Genomic DNA, 14,307 nt, shown 5'->3' with positions numbered 1-14,307 from the left:
ATGAATATAAATATTCAAACAATGAAATACTATGCTATTCCCCAGCAGATCAGATTTTTTTTTTTTTAATTCATGTGCCATTGAGGATGTGGATACTCTACAATTTTTACACCTGACCAGTGGTAATTTAAGTTGATTTAACTGCTTTGGATAATACTTTTACAATTTCGAGGGAAATTGAAGATGGATGGCAAAACATATTACTGTTTACAAGGATCTGTTCCTTCCTTTTTTTTTTTTTGTTCCTTCCTTTTAAGAGAAAATTCAAAGTCCTCACCCATTTCCCTGTGCCTGGCAATCCTCCCCTGTAGAAAGAGTATATTTCCCTGATCCAATGACTATGATTTGGTCACGTGATTTCATTTGGCTAATTGAATATGAGTATATATTCAATGACATGGGTATCCCTTGTATATACAGAAGCCTGTAAAACCACCTCAAGTTTTTGTCAGCCTCTTGCTATATTCCCTCGGCCATGAGAAGGGTGTATAGCAGACATGAACCATTTCCATTCCAACTGCAACAATCTGAATAAAAAGTTCTCCGAATTTCTAGAGTGGTCATAGGGTTATAAACCTTGTTGGTAAAGAAATATTTTTTTACACGTAAGAAAAATGAAAGCAAAATGCTAACATATCACACAAATAGGTTTATTATTCACATGTATATAAGTTGTAAGATTTTATGAATGAAAACATTTCTAGAAAATGTTACACATTTTGTACTAATGATTGTAACTGGTTTAAGGCACATAGTGCAAAATACTTTATTTCTGATACAGAGATCCCTAAATGTTTATCTAACCACATTGGCACAAAATTGCTTTAGTACCTTATATGGGGGAAAAAATGTTTGGAGAAAAAATAAATAATAATAAATGTTTGGGGGGGGGAAACTTCGTGGGTAAAACTAGTACACTACTATTTACTGGCAAAAATCTATTAGTAGATTCATTTTTTGGTTTACAGAGTAAGTTGCCATAGAAAAATATTGTCTATGATTCTTTTAAAATCATATTATTATATAATACACAAATTATTCACCTGAAAAAATCTCTTACTACCTGAGAATTTGCCCATGAATAGTTAATTTTTATACTATCTTTTATGTTTTGGCTTTGAGAAACCTCAGATGTAGAATAATTTGGACATCTCTAATAAAAATTTTGCACATATAAACATAATTTTGTCTACCAAAATAGGATTTTCAAAATTTCAATAATTCTCACTTCTCTACTTGATTAATAAAATACAGTACATAACTTTGAGAAAATAGATTTTTAAGAGTAAATATATACATATATGAGTTACAGAGACAGAATATAAACATTATAAAAACAATGTATTGCTCTTATAAGTACAATCAAATTAGAGGTAGGTGTTTTAAGTAAAATTCTACTATAGCATATCTTCTTCTGTTATATCCACAAATTTTCATATTTACTATTTAACCCAAGCATAGATTTTTAATATAAAAGTGTACTGCATTTTTAGGATTTTTTTTTATTTGAAGCACCATAACCCACAATTTAAAATTAAAGGAAATATAAATCAAGGTATCTAAGCTGTATCAGTAGAAAGTATAATGGCTATGTACTTTTTTGATATGACTATGGGGATTTGCTGTTTACCTGACAGATTCAGTAATGTTCATAGGAGTTTTAAATAAATTCATTTTGCTAGTTTTTACTTGCTCCATTTTAACAAGTAGAATAAACATTCATTGTACAGTACAATACTGAGTAGAGATTTATATGTGCGTTCATAGGCGTAATATAACCACGATCCAGTCCAAGATGTTTGTTAACAGCAACATTATCTTGGTAGAATTCATGCAAATATCTCTGAATATCATACCATAAATTATCATGTCCTTTAAAAGAGTTCCTAATTAGAGTCATATATTTGTTAAGTTTACTTTGAAGGCTTTGGAAAAATTAAGCAGTGATTTGATTCCCTGATGAGCACCCTGAAAGAAAAAAAAAAGGCACAGACATTTTGGACATGGAAATCTCAGGAAGAGAAGAGTAAAGAAATGAGCACCGGTTATTTGCAGATATTCCAGGGAATATCTCCTCATACGTCCCACTTCTGAATGTTCATCCTACTTGAATTGGGAGACCAGTAGTCATGTGAGGAACACACTTTCCACAGAACCCTCCACATCTGCCGTAGACTTTGGTTCCATCCTGAAAATAGGGAAAGGCAGAAATATGGGAGAATCGGACACAAACTGGTATCTTCGTGCATATGCAGAAAAAGCAAATGCTTCGAATTATGTGGCTGAAATCATTAGCCAAAGTTTCCTATAACAATTACATCTGAGGTCAAAGATCATACCATTTCAGGATCAGTTGAAACTGGTGGTCATTGGAATCATATAACCTGAAATTCATATTAGCTCCTTGATGGTTATAAGCCACATTATAATTTAGACAATTCGTCTCAAGCCACATATTGTTCATTGAAGCGTCTATTTGCTTCAGTGAAGTTGTTAAAACCTCTCCCAATTTGCTGTTCAATATTTACATGATTTTATATAAGATTCTCATGGGCTAAATAAGGAATATGCAAACCAGAACTGTACATGAGGCATATTCTCTCTCATTAACCTCAATCTCAGGGAAGCCTTAGAAACACAGCATGAAGAAAAGTATAGAATTTGTGATAAAATAGGGGGGAAACTGGAATGGAAGCAGTAATTATAATTAGAAAAGAAATAAGAAAGGAATTCTTTTTTTTTAAAGAAAAGCAGAGCCCTTCACTGAGGACTAGGTTGACAGAAGCTGTTGAGAAGGGTGTGACAGTTGTTCTCTCTAAACAGTTTTCCATCCTTTGTCCAAAAGTCAAAAGACTGAAGGCATTTTGATAGGATGAGGCAAAACCAGTTTGAGCTCCTATATGAGTTTCTGGAGAAAGTAAGGGTGATTTTTTGGGGGTGGGGTTTCTTTTGAAGGTTTGTTTTGTTTATGATCAAAACAGGGAGGGCAGAGAAGGAAACTTCGAGTTCCTAGAACATTTTGGGATAAAGACTGTTTTGAGATCAGGGGCTTTTGAAGTTGCCTTTTCTTTCAGAAATTTTTTTAGCTCTCAAGAATCTAAGTAAACAGAGAAGATGGGAAAGGTAGTAAAAATTCTCATTTATGTACATCCCTATTACCAAATTATTTACATAAAAACCTAATCTTGATTAAATGTCTTGGCAAATGAAAAGACGTTTGCATTTCCACATGTAAACTCAGGTTCTACCTGTTGCAGCTTTACACCAGGTCACAGGTTTCCGGAAATACTTTCATGTGCAATATTTTTGATCGAGGTAGAAATTCTCAATTGATTAAATAATTAATCTTTAGAATGGAACTTAAATAGAACCACAGGAATGATCATACTAAATATTCATATCTACTGGTGACCTCTTTACAATTAACCAAAAGATATCTAAAAGTTGGGTAAATAAGGTCAAAATATTTCATTGAGCTCTTTACACTGCTCAGAATATACTTTAATTAAATAATTTATTCCCATTATTCCCATTATTTAGGATTAGACCTAAATATGTCAAATGAAAATTTATAGTTGTTTGTTTTATTTTTTTAAAGGTTTTATTTATTTGTTCATGAGAGACAGAGAGGCAGAGACACAGGCAGTGGGACTCCAGGATCAGGACCTGAGCCAAAGGCAGATGCTTAACCACTGAGCCACCCAGGTGTCCCTATAGTTGTTTGTTTTAAAAGCCAATTTCTAGGGGTGCCTGGGTGGCTCAGTGGTTGGGCGTTTTCTGCCTTCGGCTTGGATTGTGATCCTGGGGTCCTGGGATCGAGTCCCACATTGGGCTCCCTGCATGAAGCCTGCTTCTCCCCTTGCCTGTGTCTCTGCCTCTCTCTCTGTGTCTCTCATGAATAAATAAATAAAATCTTTAAAATAAAATAAAATAAATAAAATAAAATAAAATAAAATAAAATAGCCAATTTCTTACCCGAATGACAGAAATAATTCAAAAAAATTAAATTCTTTGTTAATTAAAACTCAGTTTCATAGTCTTCAGAAATAGAATGTTAGAGACTATGAATATTGGAAAATTGAATTTCATTATAAATAATATTGATACAAGTGTAAAAAATAGTCACTTTTATCAAAAGAAAGAAAAAACACAAAACAGAATGAGCAAGGGCTTTTGATGGTACTGACTGATGAGCAACAGAGGTGAGAACACTTTTATTTTTTTAAGATTTATTTTATTTATTCATGAGAGACACAGAGAGAGAGGCAGAGACGCAGGCAGAGGGAGAAGCAGGCTCCATGCAGGGAGCCTGATGTGGGACTTGAACCCTGGGACTCCAGGATCATGCCCTTCCTGAACCAAAGGCAGACGCTCAACCACTGAGCCAGGTGTCCCGAGGTGAGAACACTTATAAAATAGATCCTGATTTACTATAGATAGAGTCATGCTATCTGAGACATGGTAACTGTACATAACAGGAGCCATCTCATAAAGTATATTTGCCAGTACGCTACACCAGCAAAATTAAATGTGTTCTATCTGTAATACATATGCTATAGGTAAAAGCTAAGTACGATGTTATTTGGATAAAGGCGGAGGAAAATATTCATACAACCACATAAATAGTCCTAATTCTTATAGTAACTATAAAGAGGTGTTAGATGAAAAATGGCTCTAACACCACCCCCATCACTAAATCAAAGCTGTGAGGCAAATAAACCAAAAACCTACTCCTCAACTTTGAAATATTAAACCTACCAAATCTTTAATAATTAAAATATAGCTAACAGCAGTACTTCGTTTTGAAGTACATACATTTCAATTCATTAGGCCCAAATTTGAGCCTTGGTATTTGATATTTCAGGTTCAGATATCTGTAGCCTATACATGAATTTATATACATATAAAACCATATATGTACCTTAATAAAAATGAACCCACTTTCATTATTTCATTAATATTATGCCCCATTATATGTAATATGCCTCATCTATGCGATAATTCATTAGTCATTAACTTTATGACTCTACAATGAAAGTAAAGGACCTTTAATTCTAGTTCACAGCACTTAAGTATTTCAAACCAGTATTTGGGTCCAGCAGGACTTACTTGTGATCTGTGTATGATGACAGAGGCATAATTGCCCTGAGCAAGCCATTTTGCTGTGCTGGATATCTTCATCCCCGTTCCTGCCAAGTTAATGCTGAACTGCCCCTAGATCATAAACAAAACAAAATAGATGAAATTCATAAAATATTTAAGAATGCTCTTTAATAGAACACCTGAATTTCATTTATATAAGAAAGGTCTCAAATTGCTTTTCAAGGGTCTTCCTTTAAAAAATGAAAGGATATTTTTTTTTTGAGAGAGAGAGGAAGAGAGAGACAGAAACAATGCACACACAAGACAGGGGCAGAGGGAGAGGGAGGATCTTAAGCAGGCTCCATACCCAGCACTGAACTCGAGGAGGGGCTCCATCTCCTGGCCCTGAGATTATGACCTGAGCTGAAAACAGGAGTCTGATGCTTAGCCTATTGAGCCACCCAGGTGCTCCAAAATGAAAGAATATTGATACAACTTTAAGGGAAATGAACCAGCTAAAGTTTTTTTTTTTTAATTGATTGAAAAAAAAAAAAAAAGGGACGCCTGGGTGGTTCAGTGGTTCAGCACCTGCCTTTGGCCCAGGGTGTGATCCTGGAGTCCCAGGGTCAGGTCCTACATCAGGCTTCCAGCATGGAGCCTGCTTCTCCCTCTGTCTCTCTCTCTCTCTCTCTGTGTCTCTCATGAATAAATAAATAAAATATTTTTAAAAATAAAAAAAAATTAAAAATTGATTGCAAATAAGTCTTCTCAATACAAGACATGTGAATCAACACCATTAATGTTATTTGTGCAAAAGTAACTCTGTCCAACCCTAGGATTCTAAGACTTGACAACTAGAGCTAATGCTCCCATAGCAATGGGAAAGTCAGTCCTCACAGAAGGTGTGTTCATTAGGGATTAAGCAAGACTTTAAAATTTCTCCAATTTCTATTTTTTACCTCTTCTTTCTAACTTCCTTGATAAATTATACTTATGTAATATATTTTCTAGAACCTCCCCTTAATGTGCTCTTCTCTGTTGCCATAAAAATATTACTTCTTAACCCCCCACACAAAAGTACGGAATGTAATATTATTGCCTCAGGTATACAGCCTTTTAAAAGTGCCCAGAATTGTATGTGGGATGTGTGATGCCACATGATTTACACACGTGGTGTGTGAGCCCCCTAGTGGCTTTATGATCTAATTCTTTTCAAGACACGAGAATCATTTTCATGTCAAAATATTTCAGACTATCTCTTTTAAAAAAATTAAACCTTAACTATATGTTAATTTAAAAATGTGTGACTAAAATGGGTAAAATTTTGGCACATTTACATGATTTTTCAGTACAAAAGTACACATTGAAAAATAGAATTAATTAATCCTAATTAAGACTATTGTCAGTGTTCAAATACACATAGATTCAGAGTGATAATCTTAGATCACATCACTATATCCCATAGTCTATATCCCATATCCATAGTATATCCCACATCACTATATCCCTCATGAATCTTGAGCAGGACTATGATAAAATATTAGGGGTTACATTATGTGAATGAAAAAGTTATCTCATCATAAAAGCAAAAGTGAAGTAGATTTCAAATATATTTATAATGTAAATTATTACTATTGCTAAAGTAATTATATATCAATTTAGTTTATTGCTAAGAAGTCTGTTATTTCTTAATTAAAATAAAAGCAAATTCAAATATATTTATAATACAATTTTAATAAATTTCTCTTTAAGAGAAACAATGTTTAGATAAACACCAAAAGAAAATTTCTTATTCTATACCATATTTAGTTATGAGTTTAGAATATGACCTACACGTTTCATTGCTGTATTCTCATAGCCCAGAATAGGGTTTGGGTACTCACTTTTTTTGAATGAATTAAGTGCAGCATTATAAATATTAAATTTTAGCATTACATACACATAAGTAGACAAATACACCTCTAAACCTTTCACATGCCATGATAATGAGTGACATTAACACTACACACATTGATATTTTATATTGGTAAATACTTGAAAAATAACTAATTCTAACTACTTCTCTAATATTTGATACTTAGTCAACCTGATACAAGTTTTGCATTGAATATCATCATTATTAACTCATACTAGGTTTTTCACCAAATGAAGTCGCTTTAAAATAGAAATATATTCTGTGATGTAGATTTCCTTGACCTGCCACTTATTGAACACCCAAGTGGAGCCATACAGTGTTTTCATAATCTAAATTCTATACTTTCATTAATTCTTTGCCTCTCTCCTCAGGATTGCTTTGGAAGCATTCAAATGTGTGTGCACTGGAAGTGAAAGGGGAAAAAATCTGACTAGTGAGAGACTTAGATGGTCGTTAACACAATTGGTTGGACCCAAATGGAGCCGTACAGTGTTTTCAGACCTAAATTCTATACTTTCATAATTCTTTGCCTCTCTCCTCAGGATTGCTTTGGAAGCATTCAAATGTGTATGCACTGGAAGTAAAAGGGAAAAAAATCTGAATAGTGAGAGACTTAGATGGTCGTTAACACAATTGGTTGGACTAAAAATTATCTGTTGCTCCATTTCTCCAGAATAATTTCCATGAGCTTTGCTTATGTCCTTAGTCGTCATTAAAAAGCAACATAATACAAAGAAATGGTAAAATGATTCATCTGAAATTTGAGGTAGTATTGATAGACATAAAAATACATTTCACTTACTCGTTCAAAATTAACTGAGTGACAGACATGGTGTCAACTACTGTGGCACTACAAAGACAGATCTCACTCTAAATACTTTAAGTGAAGAACAGATTGGTAGTTGTTGGGGGGTTCAGGGGGATTAGGTCCTCACCCATGGTCAAAAGATTTAAACTTCCAGTTATAAGATAAATTCTGGGAATGCAATGTGCAGCCAGGTGATTATAGTTAAAATACTGCTCTGTGTATTTGAAAGTTGCTAAGAGTATAGATCTTAAAAGTTCTCACCCCAAGAAAAAAAATTTGTAATTATGTGGGGTTATGGATGTGTTTTTTTTTTTGATGGATGTTAATTACACTTTCTGTGGTGATCATTTTGCAATACATACATAAACTACTGATTATCTTGCATACCTTACACTAACTCAATGTTATAATGATAATTATATTTCACTAAAACTGGGGGAAAATAAATTAAAAAAATATATATATATATACACACATACACATATATATAAATGTTCATTTATATGGACATACTTTATGTCCATATAACATAAAAAGGTACTGGTACATTCCTATAAAACTTCAGAAGTAATAAATGATTGAATACATTATTTCAGTTCTATATATCCTTTAAGATTAAAATGCAAACCACCTTAAAACCTAATCTTTAACTTAAAATTACTTCAATGTAGCTAATAAAAGTTTATTTTTTTAAAAGTAGTATGAGGTTTACCACCTCTTCTACTCTCAACATTTTTTAAGACTAGGCAAAAACATAAGAAGTAAAATTCTAATAGCAAAATCACAAGTGGAAGGTGATTCAAAGATCCAATAATTCAACAAATTACTCCTTAAGTAATTTACTGCATCAAAAAAAAAAAAGATATGAGAAGAACCATAGACATAGATACAAGTTCTTTTTTTCTTTTAAATACAAGTTCTAATGTTCTACTTCTCTTTTTGACTGGTTCATGTGTACTCATTACATCATCATACTTTCATAATTTTAGAACATGTTGTACATATTTTATTATGAATGGGATCTATAATCTAATGCAATTCCAATAAAATTCCATTGGAGTTTTTGTAGCTCTAGAGAAGTGATTTTTTAAAAGATTTTATTTTATTTTGTTTATTTATATATTTATTTATTAGAGAGAGAGAAGGGGAGAAAGAGAATAAGCAGGGAGAGTGACAGGCAGAGGGAGAGCGAGAAGCAGACTCCTCACTAAGCAGAGAGCCCAATGACATACGACATATGGGGCTTAATCCCAGGACCCTGGGGATCATGACCTGAGCCAACTGAGCCACCCAGGCACCCCTAGAGAACTGATTTTAAAATTTATATGAAAAGACAAAATAGTTAATACCATTTTTAAAAAGAATAACCTTGAGGAGCCCACACTACCTTATTTTAATGCTCATTGTAAAGCTTTCATTACCAAGACACTACTGTAAAAGATAAGTAGATCAATGGAACAGAATAGTCCAGAAATACACCCACATAAATATGTCCACTTGGCTTCTGACAAAGATGGAAAGGTAATTAAATGGAGAAAATACTGTCTTTTCAACAAATGGTATTTGGACAACTGGATGTCTACATGTAAACACCATCAGATTTCACACAAAATTAATTCAAAATCAATCATACGTCTAGGTGTAAAACTATAAAACTATACAAATTTTTGAAGGAAATGAGAAAATCTTGGTAACTTAGAGTTAGTCAAAGACTTCTTCAATATGAAACTAAATACACAACCCATATAGGAAAAAATAATAAAATTTGATTTCATTAACATTTAAAATTTTTGCTGTGTGAAAGACACTTAAAAGAAAGATAGAGTTCAGACCAGGAAAAATATTTGCAAATGCCATATGTAACAAAGGACTTGCATCTATGATATGTAAAGGACTCTTAAAACTGAACAGTAGGAAATGAACAATCCAGTTTTTAAAATGGGCAAATGACTCGAACATACACTTCACCAAAGTGGATATGCAGATAACCAATAAACAGATGAAAGTTACTTAACATCTTTAACCATTAGTAAAATGCAAATTAAAACCACAGTGAAATTCCATAGGATATGGCGGGGGGGGGGGGAGGGCAAAAAACTTGACATTACTAAGTGCTGATAGGGAAGCAAAGCAACTAGAACTTTAATTTTCACTAGTGGGAATACAAAATAGTATAGCTATTCTATAAATCAGTTTGGTATTTCTTATAAATTAAATATACACATACTATAGGACCCTATAATTCCATTCATAGGGTATTTATCTCAGAAAAATGAAAATATATGTTTACACAAACACCTGTACACAAATGTGCATATCAGCTCTATTCATAATCTTCCCAGACTATAATCAACCCATATTCTTCCAATGGATGAATAGGACAACTGTATAGCATTGGTATGATGGGATAATATTCTTAGCAATAAAAAAGGAACAAATTACTGACACATGCAACAACACAGGTGAATCTCAAAGGCATTATGCTGAGTGAAGAAAGTCAATCTTAAAAGGTTATATACTATATGACTCCATTTATATAACATTTGTATGACATTCCAGAAAAGGCAAACCCATGGCAACAGAAAAGAGATCAGTGTTTACCAGGAGTTAGGTCCAAGGGAGAAATTGACTTCAGGAAAGGAATGTGATGGAACTGTCCTATACACTAATTATGATGGTGGTAAGATGAATCTGTCCATACGTTAAAACTGCATATTAAAAAAGGTAATTTTCTGTATGTTACAAACTTTTTAAATGTGAATGGGTATAACATTTATTTAAAGAATAAAATTTTCAATTCACTTGCAAACAAAACCCAACAACATGTTATATGCAAGAGCTACTTAACATGATTCATAAAGGCTAAAATTAAAAAGATAAGCAAAAAAAATATACCAGGAAAATGATCATAAAAAAAGAAGGGCAGCAATCCTCAGGGACAAAGTAGAATTCATGTCTCAAATGAGGAAAACATGACCAATAAGTACTAGAAACCATAATCTACAATGAAGAAATAACACATAAATATCATGAATTGAATAACACAGCAACTTTTATGAAGCAAAATGACAGGAGATGCAAGTAGACATTGATATGTAGAGACCCTCAATAGGAAATTTTAATATACCACTTTTAGTAACAAGGCAGACCAAAGAGGCAAAAATAAAGAGAGAGATAATCTAAACAATATAATCAAAAAGGTAGACCTTATGGATATATATCAAAGTCTATGTCCTTGTAGTAAAAAAAAATACATGTTCAAAATATTTAACTGGCCCTGAATATTCAAAATAGATGCTGGCCATGATCTATTGACGTTGGCTCAATGTGGTTATTTCTCTTGCTCTTATGTGATCAGTATTAATTACAAAAGAGCTGAAGATATACGCATTAGGTTTTATTGTCAAATTTTTGTGGCTTTTTGAAAAGTACCAAACATTTTACTTTACTTCACTTTTGATATATGTATTCTAAAGTCATCACACTCCTTAATTTCATCTTATATTGCAATGTGGCAAGGTTTATTTTCCCTAAAGAGTGCCATATGTATCCATTCTCTTTTTAGCATTCATGTCCCAGAGTGCCCTGTCATATGCAAACACAGAGGATGTGGTTTTGATGAATCCCAAACAAAATAACTTCTTTCTGTGACATCAAACATCTGGAGAGTATTCATGCAAATGTTGTATAACTTAACACAGAATCTGGTTTATATATTTGACAGAATATCTCTAGGAACACAGGACATTTTGTATTTTTGGTAACAGAAACCTCAGTCAGTTGAATAGAGAATGAATATAGATAGGCAAAGTTTCTATCGACAGCACATACCTAATCTATGCCCAAAAACATCTAATTTTGGAAATAAAACTTTGCATTCCAGAAATGTCTGGAGAATTACATGAGGGAGTCATCTCACCTTGATGAGCAGAGAGGAATATTTTTATTACTGTACTGGTTCTGCCTCTGATTTTCTCAAGGTTCTTGGGCAGGTTATTAATATAGTTTGTTCTCTCAACTATAAAGAGAAAATCTTGAGATACTACAGGGGACAAAAAGAGGCTACGTTGAAATTGAATAAAAGGAGTTAGAAATTAATGGAAATAGCTATATTACCATTTGAAAATCTGATTGTGCTAACACCTCTTATTCAGGTTCCATGCTCATCAAGAAATATTCTGTTTATACTAATTAGCTTAATGTTATTTCCCATTAGGAAAGTTAAATGAGATAAAAATTTTGATTCCACTTGACAGTTATACAATTTACTTGATATCAGCCCTCTTAGGAATTTTGTTGATGTCTTATTGACCAGACCTCAGAGAGTCACATTCTGGGAAGTAGATCAATCATCTGATAGGTCAATATGAATGAAGTAGGAAAGGAGAAGAATGAACATAGATAAAGCTAACCAGCTTCAAAGAAATGAATGAGAGCATGAGCCTCCTCTGCCAAGCTTTCTACCTTTAAAAATATAGCAAAGAGAGGAAACACTTCTAGCATGACAACTTGAGGAGTCCTGTGGCCTCACTCTCCAGCAAAACCATCATAAATTTTGTATAACTAATTTTATAAAAATTATGAAATATAACATCTGTTTAAGGTCTCTGAAAATTATACTAAGGTTAAACAACAAGTGGAAAAAATTAATTCACAAAAATCTGTATCTAGGTAAGGACAAACATCTGTGACATTTGAACCATGACTTGCCCTTTCCTCCTCCTACCTCAGCAAAATGACAGTTTTACTCTTGATGGGAACATTAAGACTATATGTCTTCAGCTCCTTGTTAGGATTAAGTTTTCTCCCTAGGAGGGGCAAACCACCAGCAATTCTCATCTGACCCATCTCTGCACCACAGAAGCTCCATTATAGGCAAGGGTGGCCGAAGGTCTGAAGCTCCTGTCTATCACTCAGTTCCTACTCATAGAACAGAAGATCTACTCCAGGCACCCTAGGCTAAGAACACAAGGCTCAAATCACCCTCATTCAAAATTAATAGTAGGGCAGAGGTTCTATGCTGAGATGGGCAAGCCAAAAAGACCAGCAGCTACAGCTATTGCTCAGCATCCTGCTTAAAAAACTGGGATTGTTACTCTGAGAAGTTGTCCTATCCCTAGATCCACAGAATTGGTACAATGTTTCCTCCTTAGGAGAGTCAAGATATAAGGACAAAAAGTTCCATAGCATTTTTTAAGGAGTATGAGCTTACTTGAGAGAGAACACGGGAGAATTTCAAGTCTAAAAATGCTACTGAAAACAAGACTTTCATGGTGTTCATCTAAGAGGAGGATGGTGATAGCTCAATGAGAGCAACAAGCAAAATGGTAGATCAAATTGGAGTTTAAGAGAGAGAACCAAGCAAAGAGGCAGCTAAGAATGCTCCTTTTGAGGTCTGACTTGATCTCAAAGCCTGACCCATAATACCACCCTGGCCAAAGGGCTTAAGTTTAGTTGGATCAGACCATGGAGTAATTTACTCCTCCAGGATGTAACTGAAAGAATAGAGCAATCATCTAGCAATTAGTGGAGGCTAAGAGCTGAGTATGGTATCAGCAGATCAGACCAGTTTAAAAACTTAATGGGAGTCAAGAAAGAGACAGAGATCCCAGCTAAAAATACTATCATTCCAGGAGGATCAGAGTAACTATACATGTCCAAGGCTATGCCTTCCAAGGAATGACATCTATGACTATCCACTACAGGGAAAAGAGATGTCACTGAAATAGTCCATCCAAAATGCTGAGAAATAAGTAAGGAAGCAAACAATGTCCTAAAATAGAGGAGAGATTAATGCCCACAGTTACTTAAATACATTACCTAAAATGCCCAGTTTTCAACAAAAAACTGAGATATGTGAAGAAATTGGAAAAGATGACTCATATTCAGGAGAGAAGGGCAATAGAAACTGCCTTTGAGAGGTTTCAGATGTCTGGCTGAGCAGATAAAGACTTCAAAGCAGCTATTATAAATATGTTCAAAGAGCTAAAGAAAACCACGTTTTAAAGAAAGGTATGATAATGTCTCATCAAACAGAGAATATCTATACAAAGACAGAAGTTACATTTAGAAAAAGAGCAAAAGGACAATTCTGGAGTTGAAATGTACAAAAACCAAAGATAAAAGCTTCACGAGATGGGCTCAAACAGTAGATTGAAGCAGGCAGAAGAAAGAATTGAACAGATATCAACAGTGAATCTGAAGAAAGAAAAAAGAATTAAAAAAAATAAAGAGAGCCTCAGAGATACAAGGGTACACCATTAAATGCACCAACATATGCATAATGGGAGTACCAGAAGGAAAGGAGAAAGGAGAAGAAATTATGTTTGAATAAATAATGTCTGAAAAAATTTCAAATTTGGTAAAATGCATTAACCTATACATCCAAGAAGCTCAATAGATTCCAAGTTTGGTAGATACATAGAGATCTACATCTAAATATGTGATACGAAAGTTGATGAAAGTCAAAGACAAAGAAAATCTGAAAACCATCAGGAGATAA

At 33.7% G+C, this 14,307-nt stretch overlaps 1 protein-coding gene across 4 annotated transcripts in view; it reads right to left on the bottom strand.

Moving 5' to 3' along the window:
- Positions 1–636: 636 nt before the first annotated feature.
- Positions 637–14,307, bottom strand: part of ADAMTS20 (ADAM metallopeptidase with thrombospondin type 1 motif 20) — a 162,665-nt gene continuing 148,994 nt past the window's right edge. For all 4 annotated transcript variants that reach the window (XM_072798274.1, XM_072798277.1, XM_072798276.1 and 1 more), the window contains 3 exons: positions 5,110–5,214; positions 2,108–2,188; positions 637–1,968 (listed from right to left, as the gene is read on the bottom strand). In XM_072798274.1, the coding sequence (XP_072654375.1) occupies positions 1,897–1,968; positions 2,108–2,188; positions 5,110–5,214 (258 nt within the window). In that variant the 3' untranslated portion in view covers positions 637–1,896. The remainder of the gene's footprint in view (positions 1,969–2,107; positions 2,189–5,109; positions 5,215–14,307) is intronic.

Source organism: Canis lupus, chromosome 25 (genome assembly GCF_048164855.1).
Source record: "Canis lupus baileyi chromosome 25, mCanLup2.hap1, whole genome shotgun sequence".
Classification (NCBI taxonomy): Eukaryota; Metazoa; Chordata; class Mammalia; order Carnivora; family Canidae; genus Canis; species Canis lupus.
The sequence above is the reverse complement of the archived record's forward strand: the minus strand, read 5'-3'. Positions and strand labels throughout refer to the sequence as shown.